This window comes from Passer montanus, unplaced genomic scaffold (assembly GCF_014805655.1).
Source record: "Passer montanus isolate IOZ18808 unplaced genomic scaffold, ASM1480565v1 scaffold49, whole genome shotgun sequence".
NCBI lineage: Eukaryota > Metazoa > Chordata > Aves > Passeriformes > Passeridae > Passer > Passer montanus.
Genome location: NW_024369818.1, coordinates 3,553,454 through 3,569,971, shown reverse-complemented (window position 1 = coordinate 3,569,971; position 16,518 = coordinate 3,553,454). Strand labels below are relative to the sequence as shown.

Below are 16,518 nucleotides of genomic sequence, written 5' to 3'. Positions count from 1 at the left end.
TGGCCAATGAGTCAAAACTCTCAGCAGAATCCAATGAAACAATCACCTGTGGGCAAACAATCTCCAAACACATTCCACACTTGAGCACAACACAGGAGAAGCAAATGAGATAAGAACTGTTTTCCTTTTCTATGAGTCCTCTCTGGCTGACTTTCAGCTTCCCAGGAGAAAAACCCCGGGCAAAGGAATTTTTTCAGAGAATGTGACTGCCACACTGCCACAATTTAATTCTCCATTTCTTGCCACCAGTATATTCTCATAGACTTGCCAACCATGCATACAATTAATGCAGCTTTCTCACTGGGTTCAAGTGAGAACTGAAGTTCACAGCAAAGCCTCACACACAGAATTTCAATATTTAGAATTTCCTCACGTTTTGAGCTGGCTGCTGTCTGCTGAGCACTCCAAGGCCCAAGGCTGTCTCTGTTTTCCACAGGCACCACCACAATTGAGAAATACGACCTGAGGACCAACAGCTGGATCCAGATTGGGACCATGAACGGGCGGCGGCTGCAGTTTGGGGTTGCAGTGATTGACAACAAGCTCTACATCGTGGGGGGCAGGGACGGCCTCAAGACCTCCAACATCGTGGAGTGCTTCAACCCCGTCACCAAGGCCTGGACCGTGATGCCCCCGATGTCAACACACAGGCACGGCCTGGGTAAGAGGGGCTCTGCCTCTGCAAACCCCCAGCACACACAGAGGGGTTTGATTGACTCCAGCACTGCTGGGAAAAACTTGTAACAGCACGCAGTGACACGCAGCAATGTTTGTAGAGGACGTTTTTCAAAGAGAGATTTGCCCATTGCCATAATTTGATGATTTTATTAGTATCCACTCAACTAGCACTGGTGTTCCAGAGTTAATTTTGTTGGTAGGAAATTCCAAAATATAAGCTATAGTGAAAGTAATCAACTTCACATGATTTACTGGTCAAGGGATACATTTGCAATACAATAACAACATGATTCTATTTTTTAAAAATAAATTATTAATTAAGCCCAGAGGTATCCATCACCTCTGTAATTCAGATCAGGGCATTCAGAAAACAATGTATGGAAATAAGTACAACTTCATCAGTTCTAATTTTGTAATTACAACAAGTTTTACAGAGCTCTGCTGTGGCTTAGCATCTATGTTTGTTTTTTTTTTTACTGCAAAATAATCCTTAATATTATTCACACTGAAGGAATAATATGAATATGAAATCTAGAATTTATTTCCAGAACTATAAAAGATAAGGCTAAGTTTACAGGTGAGTAAACTGTAACAGAGGGAATATGATGATTTCTGAATTTATATATCCCAGACCTTATGAAAAACCTGGCTTCTCTTAAATTACAGAAACAGCTATTGCTTGAAATCATCAGTAAGTTCAGATGTCATGGAATATTTTTATTTTTATGGATAATAGAGAAAGATTGATACAGATTATTTGGCAAAGCAATGTTACCTATGTCACCTTCTCCACTGCTTGACAGAGAAAGGGTCGTGTAGGGTTCTTACCAGCTAGAGCATAAAATTTATGAAACCAAATACTAGGAGGTGGCAAAGGGGAAGGAGACCAAACAGATGAAATAATTTGCATTGAAACCTTTATAATTCCTAACTGCGGGGGCATAATTGTCCCCAACAAGTAGGTCACAGCCATAAATTGGAGTGTCCAAAGTTTGGCTTCAATCTGTGCAAAGCTGCCTCACTCTTACAGTCCCCATTACCTTCAGGGAGATTCTGTGGAGTTGGTGCTTTTGAAGAAATCAGGCCATGTATATTTAGGCCTGAAAGACAGATTTAGAAAACTTTTAAGCAGCTGGATTGAGACATTTTGCCTCACCTAACAAAGGGAGCAAAGAGCAGCAGCAGCTCCCAAAGGGAAGGCACCAAAGCCTTTCTCTGCAGAAGCACAAAGGCCCAGGCTTTGTCCACACAGAGCTTTGCAGTGACAGCCAAGCTGGCTCTCCTGTGCCTCAAGGACAGCAGATAGGAGCCAGCTCTTATCCAAAATGCATTAAAATGTTGTGGTGCTTTAGCTGGTAAGGACAGCCAGCTACCCACCCACCCAGGCTTCATGCTGGCAGCACTACAGAGCTTCAGCTGGCTCAGAGTTAGGAGAGGTTGCTGGTTTGGGCATATTTTTCATTGCCTGACTAGAGCTTTGCATTTTTGTAGGAGAACAACATCGTTCCCCAGTTAGGGGCTCAAATTTGTTTCAGAGCAAGGTCACCAGAAGTGAAAGAGATAAAAGTCCAAGAAGAGAACAGCAGAACTAAAGCAGCTTTCCTCTAATCTTTTGGCAAAAGATAATGGTTGTTTAGAAGAGCACTGTACGTGAAGTGCTTGTTTATCTCTATTTATTCTTCCAAATGAAAAGGCAGCTTTCAGATCATTTAACACCAGCCGAAATTGCTTATCTGCATACAGGGAATTAACGCACGGAATGAATTCACCGCTGGTCACTGAAACCAAGAGATAATTTGTCCCTAATTCTATCTCTCAAGGAGTAGCAATGCTTGAAGGACCGATGTATGCAGTTGGTGGCCACGATGGCTGGAGTTACCTGAACACAGTGGAGCGCTGGGACCCGCAGGCACGGCAGTGGAATTACGTGGCCAGCATGTCCACCCCCAGGAGCACCGTCGGGGTCGCAGCCCTCAACAGCAAGTATGGCACAGGAAAACCTCTCTCTGGCCTTTCATTTGCTTCCTTCCCTGCATTTTGTTTTCCTTGAATTTTATTTTCAGGCTTATGGTTATTAATGACCTCAAGGAAACAAAGATAAAAATGTAATGTGTAGAAATAAGAAAGGAAAGCCTTTCCTCTGCTGTGTGGCAAATTCATTTCAGGCTTGCAGACAGGTTTTAAAAACATTTCAGCCCTTTTAAATTATAGCAATGTGAAAATGTTATTACATGCACATCAGAATTTTACCTAGAATGTAACATATGAGGGTATAAAATCAGCTACTTAAAAGAAAAATCAAATTCACAGCCAATATACCAAAAAGGTATATGAAGTGTTTAATGGAAACAAAATGAGTTTATTAATTAGGTAAGGAATAAACAGCCCTTATAAATCTTGTCCTATCCAGATTTTCTCTGCCCTCAGACTCTTGCTTAAATACCCAAAATCAAGTGTTAATGTATTTAAAGAGTCTGCTGAGATGCTAAAGCCACTCAAGCCCTTTTACATGGGAGCAGACAACTGTGTGAATCTTACAAAAACCTTTTTAAAAAGCCTCTGGTTATGGAGAATGCAGTTTGAGCCATCATTTCTTGTTTAAACCTGTGGGAAGCACTTAGCAGTTTGTAGGGGCTGGGAACACTCAGTTACAGGCAGAAAACTGCATTTGCCTGGAACCTTTGCCACTGGCTCCCCGATCTCTTTGTAAATACCCAAAAAAGTGAAGGATAAAAAGCAGAAACAGAGATGTCAGCAAAGAGATATTTGTAAATGCAAGCTGGGGGTTTGCATTCATATTGCAGGCAGGATTCAAATCTTAGCTCACAAGTGCAAGAAAGGCAGAAGTGCCTCTCCAGGTCCCTGCTGTACCTCAGAGGAAATATTCTCAGCAGAAACTCCACCAGAAACTCCTCCTGGTGCCTTCCACGGCAGCAACATGCAGGAAACCACTTTGTCAAAGAGGAAATCAGCCCAATCCTGACTCTGTTCTCAATCATTGCTGATACAAACTGTCTCCAGCAGGGTTTAAATCACGTCTGTTAGTCTGCTGATGTAATTTCTGGCATACCAGGAGATCAAATGTCCATCACTCAGTGCTACTGCTGTGCTCCACCAAGAGAATGCTTCTCCTTTTCCTGTTTCCCTAAACCACACCATATTTTTTCCTGTTTCACCCCACCAGAAAAGCCTTTGCATATCTGTGGAGCAGCACTTTTGGACCAATAAATGGTCCATTGAAAACATCAGTCAATAATGCTATATTTGGTCTTTCCCTAGAGAATGGGAAAGACCACTGTGTTTGTAGACATGTTGTGGAAAACAAAGGATCCCAACCAATCACTTTGTCTGCACAGAGATTTCCTTACCCCGTGAAAGCTGTGTAAACAAGCAGGCTGTATCAATGGCATGATGTGAAAAGAAAGAAATCAAAGCCTCAAGTTCTGTATGGATCAGACAACAAACTGCACAACCAAATTCAATTTTATCAAGTGAACAAACATTAGGAGAGAGAGAGCTGGGGATTTTTTATTACTCTAATGGTGAATAGAAGAATCTTCTAGTTAAAATATGCACTAGAGAAATCTGAAAGCTTTTTAAGTCTCTGGAATAAAAACAGGCACTTCCAAAGGAAAATTCAGCTGATCTGGTTTACATGATTTACTCTGGGCAAGTTCCACGTTTCCCTAGGTCTCTAATGAGCTGCACTAAATAAATTCGATTTCATGGCAGAAAACAATACCAAAGATCTGAAAGGGCACAGAAAAACCACCACACTCAACACCTGAACACATCTTCTATTATATTCCATTCTACTCCAGCATCATCCAAGTCAGCTTGAGACCAGAAAAGTTCAGGCTTTGGAAAATTCATTGACAAAAAGCCACAACCCCTGATGTTTTTTAACATAATTATCACAATTTATTCCTAAAAGTTGCCCCAACATCAGCTGTTTAAATCTCCCTTTGCTAAGTGCCTTTGGGTTGAACAGACAAGATGACACAAGGTGGTACCTTCTGTCCTGCAGATTTTTTTAAATACAGACTCAGAGAAAAATATATTTACTATATGTTATATATGTGGTTTTTGATATATATTCAAGTTATTAAAGTTAACTGAACAGGAAAAAACTTATAATATGCTAATATGTTGAATACTCTGTAACCCTGTCCCAGGGAATGCCACCATATGTTTCAAACATATGCAGCATCTTTCAGTTCAGCTCTTTCTATTGGCTCACATTTAGAGAACCCGACATGAATTTTTAAACTTAATTTTCATATAGGGCTGCTTGAACATTTCCACTGTAAGTGAAGAATGAAACTTGATCTGACATGGCTTTGTATTAGATAAACATCTGACATGTTTGCCTTTGAGCAAAGGAAGTTCCAGAGAGCAGCAAATAATGGCAATTTCCAAGTGGTCTGAATGAAGTCAGCCAGATAAAATTCTTATTAGTGGGAGAATAAAGACTGAAATTGTTTTCCTGCCTGTGGGCTGCTGTCCCAGGCTGTACGCAGTTGGTGGCCGAGACGGGAGCTCCTGCCTGAAGTCCATGGAGTGTTTTGATCCCCACACAAACAAGTGGAGTTTGTGTGCCTCCATGTCCAAGAGGAGAGGTGGTGTTGGTGTGGCCACCTACAACGGGTTTTTGTACGCCGTGGGAGGCCACGATGCTCCTGCTTCCAACCACTGCTCCCGCCTGTCCGACTGCGTAGAGAGGTAAGAAATTATTTTGCTTTTTTTTCTTTTCTGTTTACGTTCCGGGAAGGGATTCTAGAATAAATTCTCTTCACAGTTGGAATGCTGTGTTTGTAAAATATATCCTGCCTTTTTAAAATAATATTTTGAGCAGGAATAACTGATTTCCAATACTTTTGTGATGGCAAAAGAATTAAACCTCAGCAGCAAATTCCTCCCTTCTGCCTGAGTTACCCAAGAGCCAGGTAAAAGGAACTGAAGTACTGGGACAAATTCAACACGTGACCTTCCTATTTGTCAAATGCCAGAACCCAGGTTTAGGCTGCTTGTGCCATGTGCTGTAGGATTGAAATACTTTTCAGTTGTTCTTTCAGTAATTTGACTGATACTGATGAAAGTTGTAAAAATATAAGAAATATCACAAAGACTTTTCATTTGGGGAAAAGGAAGGAAAACTGAGCGGGTGTTAAACCCTGTTGTGAACAACAATGGCAAAATTCTCTTCTCAGTTAAATGGGGTGAAGCAGGAATTACCTGGAATTCACTGTAATTTATATTGGAATAGATCAGAAATAAGATCAATATTAATATAAGGTGCTGCCACGCATTTCATGTGAGAAACTTAGAGCTACTACACAAGATATTTAACTTCTTTTATAGTAAACTTCTCTGAAAACATTAATTCGAACAACAAAAAGAAAACCAAAAGCTCTATGGAGGAAGAAAATAAGAATATATTGAAATTAGTTTTGCTGAGTCAACTGGTGGCCATGCTATCATCCCCTCAGGTCTCATTTGTGTTTAAAATGTATTGATGGCTTAATGCAATTAAAATGAAGAGATTGCAATCAAAAAGTGAAAACGGGAGCATTTTCTGTGTGCTTGAAGGCCCCTCTAGTGGTTAAATCAAAAGCTGAATCACATCTCAGTTCAGAAAAGCAACACAGGAGACGACAAGCGAATATCAGCAATTCAAACCTGAAACGTGTCTCCACCACGCATTTCTCTGAATTTGACCCCCACGTTTCCCAGGTATGACCCCAAAACAGACGCCTGGACCACGGTGGCCCCTCTGAGCGTGCCCCGGGACGCGGTGGGGATCTGTCCCCTGGGGGACAGGCTCTACGCCGTGGGGGGCTACGACGGCCACTCCTACCTGGACACCGTGGAGTCCTACGATGCTCAGAACAACGAGTGGACAGAGGTAAATGGGATCACAGGTGATGCCTCAGAAGATAGGGGCTCTTCCTGCAGCTAGGAATAATTCTGTCCAAATAACCGTGAAAGTATCGCTGGTTTGGGGAAAAGCGACGTGTAAGGATGTAGGTAATCCTGCAGCTAGGAATAATTCTGTCCAAATAACCGTGAAAGTATCGCCGGTTTGGGGAAAAGCGATGTAAGGATGTAGGTAGTACTATATAACACTGTAGGTGGGCTTCACTAAAATGTCAGTGCCCTCTCCTGTAAAATAACCACATAAAACTTTTCAGACTGAGGGGTGGAAGAAATGCATGAGCAAGCAAACCAGCTTGCATGAATCAGTTTGGGTTTTAAGTGCTCGAATTCCCTGCTGGTAGATCTGGTGTGTTTGTCAGCCATGCCCTCTTCTGGAGGCACCTCCAGACTTTTATATTTATGCCCCCCACACTGAGACCAAGAGGAAATCTCTGCACTGCCAGGATCCTTTTGCAGCCACACAGTCCCTGGGACACTGGCTGTGAAGGCCAGGGGACAACCCCAGGCTAAACACTTGTAACTGAATTTTGTCAAAAAGCCCAAACTGTGTTTTCATATCTTAGTTAAACCTCTTTTTTTAGCATTACATCACTTTGAATAAACAAATTACTTTCCTATTAATCTGAAAGCAATTTCTTCTTGTCCTATCCATAGGGTGCTACTAAAACTCTTTCCTCCTTTTCCTTTTTCCTTTTCCTTTCTAGGAAGTTCCTGTCAACATTGGCAGGGCTGGAGCATGTGTTGTTGTTGTGAAGTTGCCCTGAGGACTGTAAATTATTGTGAAACTGAACTGAGTGGAGTCTCAGAAGTCAAGAAACATTTCCAGGACAGTGCAGACTGCACACACCTCAGCAGCCCTCCCTTACAGACAATATTTATCCCTGAGCCATCACACCATTTCAGCACAGAAGATTCTTCCTGCATCACAAAAATCAGAAAACTTTGCTGAAGTGAATCTCTTTGTTATGCCCAATATGTAAAATCCAGTAAAATTATTTAAATGTTTGAATGGTTGTTACAAAATTGTATCTGTTATTTATAAATTGCAGCAGTGAGAGATGTGTATAAGATTTTCAAAACTCTTTTTCCTTTCTATGTTGTCAGGAATGCTAAAGTTTATAAAAAAAGCTTTTATATTTTAAGTACATGAAAATTACTATAAAACACATCCAACAGGGAACTGAACAAAAAGAAATATTTACTCCTAAATATTACTCTCAACAGAATATTCTCTGCAGAAGAAACTTAATTTCTATATTCAGAAGTTAAACTCCTAAATTAACTTTAAAATCAAATCAGAGAAGCAGATAATTTGTTTGTTCTTTACCATCCAGCACTGTTAGAACTGTGACAGAATATCCATTTTTAGCAGTGTATTGAATTGAATGGTAGGGTTAAAGTACCTTTTTCCTGTTGTGTGCCAGCAGAAAGAAATCTCTCTTGTCAAAACATACTGCAAATAGAATTTGCAATAATTTTCAGTGCATAGATTGGTGATATTTTAATGCTGCTCTGTGTGTCAGGTTACTCATGGATTTCTCTTTGCCCACTAACCAACTGTCAGTATGTGTTAAACTAATCTGACTATTCTTGGGATAATAACCATGCATTAAATTTTAAAACAATCACATGATTACATTCCTTGAATATAACTTACAAAAATGAAATTTTTATATCATATTGATATGACAATCTTTGACCTCAGCTGAAGATTACCAGCTTTCTCTCATGTACAGTAGAACTATGGTAAGGAATAAACCACTCCCACTGTGTAACTTTAGATACCTTTTATGTAAACCTGTTTATGTTCTATCTGGAATTAGTGGAATGATAAGAATCAAGAACAAACAGGAAAAGGATCACCTGAGAACAGCACATAGTATTCCACATGCATGATATTTTCTTTTTGTGTGCCAATTTCTACTGTTTTGCTTTAATTTCATTTTTTATAATTTCAAATGCTGAAAGTGTATTCTAGAAAATGAATGTATGTAAGATATTCTATGCTGTAAAGCACAATATTTGGTCAGTATCCACCTCAGTGTTTGTTATGTTGTTGTTTTGTCAGTATAAAAAAATTCAGGACAGAGACAAAGATCTCTGAATGTGTAGGCCAACTTTCCTGTTAGAATACTGTGGTTTCAGATTTTAGCAATATGCTATTTTAAAATAAATTTATAGTATTAAAACTATTGAATGCCTCTAAAGAAAAAAAATCTCATAAGCATATTTATAAAAAGAAGAACATTTTTAACTTTAAAAATCAATTATGTTTATATATAGCATGCTACATTTAAATAAACTTTACTTTCTCTGCTAAGAAAATTTTGGACTATATTTCATATTTGGACTATACTTTCAAAACTAGAAGACACAGAAGCATCAATCCCAATTTTGTACTCTAAAAGAACAAAAGGTGCACAAAACCTCCCTTGCCAAGCAAATGGGGAATGAATCCTAAACCAGCTTGTGGGTTCCAGAAGTCACATCAGAAGAACATAATTAAATATTTTAATTCTCAGCAGATGAAGAATCTGAAACACAAGGGGCCAAGCACAGAGAGGATCTGCCCAGTGGCACTGGGGAGTGGGAGGTGGGTGTTGTTCCTCTCTCCCTGTCCATAGGGAAGCTGAATATCCACCTACCCAGAACACCTTCTTGCAGCAAACACTAACTTTTAAACGCTGATAATAATAATCCTAACATTTACCCCCTATTCTTTGTCATCCTGCTTTGGTCCTGCAACAGCCATGTGGAATTTTTTATATGAATAAGGATTTGTGTGGATGAAGGGAGAGTGTCCCTGCTGCTTTTCACTCAGGCTCTAAATCATGTTTTTCTCCTAAAACAGCACACCACTGCTTCCAGGAACCAGCACAGCCCCATGAGTTTGGAAAATGACATTGAATGCTCATTTTTAAAATTCTAACATAAAAATGATACAAACAATGTGCAACTTGATGCCAACATGGGCAAGAGACACATCAGGACAGACTGACAATGCCAATGGGCTTGACCCACTGAGCCTTTGCAGGGAATTTGAAGTTTTCTTGGGAAAAAGAAGGCAGAAGCCTCAAGTGAGAGAAAACAGCCACGTCTCCTGAGCCAACTGAGAGGTTTATAAATACAAGCCCATCTCCAAAAACCTGTTCAAGTCTATAACACCTTAATGCAAACATACAGAATCTTTGAGAGATGACACAGAACTGCCTGCCTTTGTCCCCTTCTCAGCTTGTAAATTTTATTAAATGCTCTATCATTAAACAAGACATGAAACAGCAAAACCAGATATAAACAATCCCTTAAATATCTCTCAAAATACACAGTGCCATTTCTGTAATTTAATAAAGGCTCACAAGAAGTATCAGAACACTTCTTGTATTTCTTTACAGCTCTCTAAAGAAATCGTATCATGAGGTTTGCTTATGTAAAAAATAACATAAGGCAGAAAAAATATGTCATGCTTTTAGCTGGCAGAAAGCAGCTCCATTTATCAGTTTGATAAATTCAGTAGCTTTTCCTAGCGTGCACCACAACCTCTGAGACAGAGCATGTGAATATTTCTATGTCTGTGAATATTTCTATGAGATGATCTCATTCCTGTGGCAAGGCTCCAGTAACGAGTGCACTTCCTCAATTTTAAGTTTAAGGCTGCATCTTGTTATATAAACAATACCAAGATAAATACAGGTAGGGGGAAAAGGGAAAGGATGGGAAGGATATGGTGGTTTTACTACTGAACTTTAAGGGTTTTGTTTTGGTTTTTTCTGTGTTATTTGTACAGCAGTGAAAAACCATGGGAAAGGAAACCAGCACTCCACAAAAGGAAATTGGGCTCTTAACAGGAAGGTGGAAGGAAAGAAAGCAAGAGAATCTGAAGGTTTAGGTGATAACTATACATGAGCTGCAGCAGCAATGATACTTTATGTAAATAGGATGTATGAGGAGCAGGGCTACCACTTACCCCTGAAATCAGTTCTGGGAAAGGCTGAAGGTGCAGCTTAACCCTGTCTCTGTGTAGCAGGAGATCTTTAAGCCAAGAGCATAAGCCCAGAAAAGTCCATCCCACAACTTTAGCAGTGATACTTGGAGGAAAGTAGTACTAGAGCTATTTAAAGCTGTTACAATAAAAATAAATAATATTCCTGATTGAATATAATTTTTTAGTTCTTGCATAACGCAGCTACACTAAACCACAAACTCAATTGATCAGTTCTGGGTGTCTTCAAATTGTACAAACCAAGGAGTGAACAGCTTCCATTCAGAGTGTATAGGAACTTAGTAAGGATTAATTCAATCCAGGCAGTAACATGAGACTTTTTCCCTGACAGGGTTGCACATACAACATTTTCCACACAGGATATTTCAGTGTGAATTTCCTTAATGCTGCTTGATGTTTGCCCATTAACTTTTCACTCAGGGCAGACATGACACTCTTAGATCCATTTCTTAATAATGAGTGCTCTTCTTCAGCAAACTGGAGAAAACTTTTCTCATCCCCCAGTCCTTGCAAAGTCCTGAGCACCGGGGATTTGAGCGAGACTTGAGCTCAGCTCAGGCTCGGTTTGCCATTCAGGCTCTGCTCAGAAGATGGTGCTATGTGACAATTTTTGGAGAATCCTGGCTCTCTAAGAGAGCACGAGGCTACCTTGTAGTAATATTTATCCTTGAAATAGAAATCCACTCTTTAACAGTCTCCAGAGCCTCCTCCGTTTGTTGGCGGAGCTGCCTTACAGACACACTCCCTGCACACAGACCCTGCTGAGCTCCTCAGGAAAATTTAGAATCAAAGTTACCGAGTCAGAGCAGAGACCCTTCTGTAAACATTCCCATTTCTCTAGAGGCTCCTCTATGCATTACCTCCCTCTTATTCTCACAAAAAAATCACCTATTCTTTTAAAAACAAACATCCTGCCCCCAAATCCTCCAAACCCCTGCGTGCCAAAGGCTTTCCTGCCCTTGAGATTCCCCTCCCAAAGCTCAGCTTTTATCTGACAGTGCTCACATGTAAAATCAGGCACCAGAAAATAATGCCAGTTGTCACCAAACCAGTCCAAGTGGGAACAGTTTTAATTTCAAGCATTCAAATGTAAGCTAATCATTCTTAAAATAAAGATAAAATCAGCACTTCTAGATGAAAAAATAAAAGCCTATGTACAGCTACTGAACAACTGATGATAATTGAAAAACCCCATTCTGCCCAAGGCATCTCTGATAAGAATTGATTATCAAAGACCTCATTAGTTTCTTTCACTCTGCACTGTTTGTGCTGAACAATAGTAAATAAAAAGTCTTGTGATGATTGTGTCTTTACAACCTCAAGTACTGCACCAAGCTCAGAAGAACATGTGCTTGTCTGATTCACTTGGGGAAAACAGTGTGCCACATAAAGAAAAATTCGTTTTAATCACACTCAGTAATCAGATTCTTTTGTGGGAAGAGGGGCCTGCAGCTGCTGCATGGAATCAAACACGCTACAAGAATAAGGAAAAATCACTATGGCATGTTCTTCCCGAGCAGCATTGTACACACTCCATTAACAATGTCCTGCAAAACTGGGAGTGGCTGCAGAGAAGAGGTCAGAGCTAAAAGAGACACTACAGAGGAGGAGAAAAAAACTAACCCAAAAAGTAATTCCTCTGAGGAACCTGTCCAACTTAATTTGATCCTTAAAATACAATAAAATACAATATAAAAATCTCATTTGATGTTTTACTACAAGAAGTAAAAAGGGCCGTGAAGCAAAGCAGGAGCAATGAAGCTCTAAGTGTTTACAACAGCATTTCTTACAGGCTTCTTTCCTGTTTTCTTCCTTCCAACAACAGAATTGTCAGATCAGAAAGCAACATTTTATTTGGAATCTGTTTCACACTATGCTTAGTAACTTAGAGATGAAAATTGTATATAAATTCACCTTTCAATTACCTAGCATGCAGACATAGCAACAGAGTTAAAATTCATGGTGATTAAATGCCAAGAGGTTTTTTTTTTTTCTTTAGCAATAAAGAGCTGAAGGGCCTTTAAAAAAGGTTAAAAGATCTAAGATCCAAAATATAATGTAATTTTCTTATGTTTTAGCAATCAACCTCTGTGAACTTCACTTTACATATATTTTGTTTGTTTGGTATCTCCTGGTATTTCTTCTCTTTTTTTCCTGGTCAAACCTTTTTTACTTAATTTTATTTTTGTATTTTTCTCCACTAGGTTGTCATCATAAAACCCTTATAATTCTCTTATGACTGTTGAGTTTAGTCAGCCCTCCAGAGACAGATATAATGCAAGGTCCACTACAAGGCTGGCATCTTCTCATAGAAGTACTGCAGCTACAGATAAAAGTAACCTTTTGCTAAAGTTGTTTCAGGAATATTTTTTGGAAACCGATTTGATAATTCTCATTATCTTGAATGGTTTGTAGTCCCCTAATTTATTGACACAACTTATTGTTGTTATTATTTAAAATGCAGTGCTATATGTTTTACTCTCAAATTCTCACTTGAGAACAGACATTTGTAAGTGTTTAAACAGAATTTTGTAGAATTGTATTTGGATATTGATTGATAATTGCAAGCAGCAAGCTCTTGATTTGAGCATGCAAATAACTTCTTTTTCAGCTAAAAGCATTTTTTATACTTTTGTATTGACAGAGCCAGGACTTCAAGGGGCACTGCCAGAATCTAAAAGTGATCTGCAAATTAAAATATAATTTATTTGCTGTGTATAAAAAGTTTATTTTCTCCATTATTAAAAGCTCATTTGCTCTTCTGTCATAAACTGTCAAATAAACTGAGTTCAAGCCGTTCTATCAAATACATCAGACCATGCCTTTCCCTTATGATAAACAGATTTTATTTTCTGTGTTTCATGACCTATGAGGAGCCCAGATGCACTTCATAAAACAATAACTTCATTTTAAAATGAAGCAGACACCTATTCTAATGCGGTCCCATTGCTGGAGTGTTAAATAAGGAATGGTGAGATAATTTATTTCTCAGTTTTTCAGAGCACAGCCCAGGAAGGAGAAGGAGCTAAAGGAGCTTTGCGGGCAGGTGGGGGTCAATCTCTTCTCTCCAATAAGAAGTGAGAGGATAAGAGGAAGAGAAAACTGAAACTCAGGCTCCCTCTGTGAAGAACCCAACAGGATCAAACAAGAACCAACCAGCAAACAAATGATTTGAGGAGGATCAAAGACCAAAGGGTGATATTCCACACTAAATCTGTAAACCCCCCACACCCTGAGCCTCCTGCATGTCTCAAATTTCACTACAGACAGATTTTATTTTCAGTCTGCCACAGGTGATAGCTCAGAAAGTCACCCAGTCTAGCCAGTGCAGCTGTAATGGCACTCCAAGCTATTTTCACAAATCAAATCAATTTTTATATATGGTACTGAGTTACAATATCACTAATTTAATTTTGACTTGAAAAAAAAATACCCCAAACAGCAGACTGTTTGGCTGATAGCTCACAGGAAGGAAAAGGAAAAAAACTGTATTTCAATCCCAGAGAAATGAATGTTTGTCTTGAATAGAAAATTCCAAATAGGGCTGAAGCATTTCATTTTAAATGAAAGAAAGATGTGGTGTATCTCTGAGTAGATATCCATTACTTTTATGTATGTTTAAAGTTTAAAAGCTTGTTATGTGTCTCAATAGTGACAGATTTAACAGAAAATTATATTACTAGAAAAAAAACCCATATAGCTCTTACAATAGGGAATTTCTGTCTGTGTGTGGCCATTTGCAGGGGAATCCTCTTTCTTTGGGGCATGGAAGCTGTGACCATTTAATCCAAAACTAACACTAACATTAAAATCAATATGTTAATTAGGATACTGAAATGCATAACATTTTTAAGAAAAAGTGGTTCTTTCTAGTGTATATTCATTTATTTGGACTGACAGCAACTTTATATAATTGTTTCAATTCAAACTGTCATCCACTCTGCCAGGTTTACTAAATGAAATTAATTTACAGTTGTCTCCTAATAGGAAAAGTATTGCTATGACATAAGCATGGTATTTATTCATTTTAATACATATTCAGGGCTGGAATTTCCGCTGGACTCAGTAGCCTTTCATTTTGGAAAGGGAAAAGAATAAGTATTAGTGCCACAGGACAGCAGGAACTGCAGGGCTTCTAAACCCTCACATTTTAGGGAAATTCTTTAGTTGGCTTCATCACCACCATGCTCCTGCATTGTGAGTGCAACCATGACATTTTTGTGGTCTTAAAGAAAAAGAAGGGACAAAAGGAGAAGTTTTCATGACTTCTAAATAAGGAGGGGAAGCAACACAATGAATCAAATGGGGAATGAGCCATGGTGGTTCTGCACTATTTATCAAAAACTGAGGTGAAGGTTTTGCACCATTTAATAAACGTGCAATTTTTAAAACTCAAACCCATAAATTGTTTCCAGCATGACCATGAGTTTTAGACGTCCTTAGAATAAATCCTCCCATCAAATGACTTTATCAATCAACATCCCAGTCATCTGGGAAAAGCAGATGAATCAATGGTCTTGTTCTAAAATTCTTCTGCAAGGTGAGATTTTGAGAGGTCAGAAGCTGCTGGGGGTTATTTTTACAGCCACCAGTGGGGTTTGCTCTGCACTGTTGGCTGTTCAGGCTGAGTGTGGCTCCCAGCAGCTGCAGACCTGGTGCAATGAGCTCTCACACCTTATTTCAGAGGATTTCAATTTCAGGTACAGCTACACCAAAAAAAAAATTAAATAATTATAACAAAATTTTCTTTTAAAGAATTTTCGTGCTCTACTGAACGTTTCTTTGGTCTTGCTCAACACTAAAAATGTTCCAGGCTGGGAGGAAAGGAAATCTCACAGCTCAGTGATGTCACACCTTGATGTCCTGCTGTGATGTTTTAACACAATCACCAGAAAGTGCCAATAAACTGCACCATTATTTACAGTAAAATCTGTAGGATCTGAGTGTGTGAGTGGCCACACACAACTGGACTTTAAGACTGGAGGAAAATCCAGTAGCTAACTCTTAGTTATCCACTCCCCATCCTTTGTGCTAGGATTACTCTTTTTGTATACAATAATAACAACAAAACACCTTTAAATAAACCTGTAATTTATTCTTTAGTACATTAAATTCCCTTAGATTCTCAAGTTTGTCTTCATAAGGGAGGAAACCCCATTTTTCTGCAATGCCATAAAGGCTGTAGTACATGTAGCCTTGAAGGGAGGTTGCTGAAGCATCACATGTGTGATTTGCATCAGTTCTTTCTCTCTGTGCCTATTGCACAGAAAAATAATTGCAGCTTAATAGACTTCTTCTGAATAGTATAATTTATATAGAGTATAACTTTTAATGTAGACCGAGGTTGCTTTAAAAGGAAAGGTAAATTAAACATTTTAAAGTGTAAAGATTGTAAGCAAATGGACACATAATTCAAAGCTGGAGAAGAATTATGCTACTTGTTGGAAACTGAAAAGTACTAATTTGCATTTCTGTAATCATTAATAGGGGTTATGAGGTGTCAATTATGTTCCACGTGTGACCTTTTTAGTTTCTAGGTAATGCACCTCAATTAATTGTCTGTGGCATCGTAAAGCACCTTTTTCACTGCACCACGACTGTGAAAAGCAATAAAATTCTGCCTCTGCAGCTGAGTATGAAATGCACAGCTGACCTTACACCCAGCAGCAGCTCACTGATGCTAATGCAGACCTTCCACTGGCATCAACTCCAGCCCAGGCAGGAGCTCAGAGCTCAGCTGATGCTCTCCCAGCTCAGGGTGGATTTTTGTAAAGAACGAGTGGACGCGCTTTGAAATTCCAGTTTCAGTTCTCAGCTGAGCTACACACTGAGAATTCTGCTGGAACAAAACTCCATCAACTGCTCTAAATTTCAGTGCAGAAGTTGCTATGAAGGGCAAAACT

At 39.1% G+C, this 16,518-nt stretch overlaps 1 protein-coding gene across 1 annotated transcript in view; it reads left to right on the top strand.

The window, feature by feature from the left end:
* Window positions 1-8,940, top strand: part of KLHL4 (kelch like family member 4) — a 38,070-nt gene extending 29,130 nt beyond the window's left edge. Inside the window, exons 7-11 of the mRNA XM_039722657.1 lie at window positions 437-661; window positions 2,499-2,661; window positions 5,188-5,400; window positions 6,412-6,583; window positions 7,320-8,940. Coding sequence (XP_039578591.1) covers window positions 437-661; window positions 2,499-2,661; window positions 5,188-5,400; window positions 6,412-6,583; window positions 7,320-7,379 — 833 coding nt within the window. The 3' untranslated portion in view covers window positions 7,380-8,940. The remainder of the gene's footprint in view (window positions 1-436; window positions 662-2,498; window positions 2,662-5,187; window positions 5,401-6,411; window positions 6,584-7,319) is intronic.
* The last annotated feature ends 7,578 nt before the right edge of the window (window positions 8,941-16,518 follow it).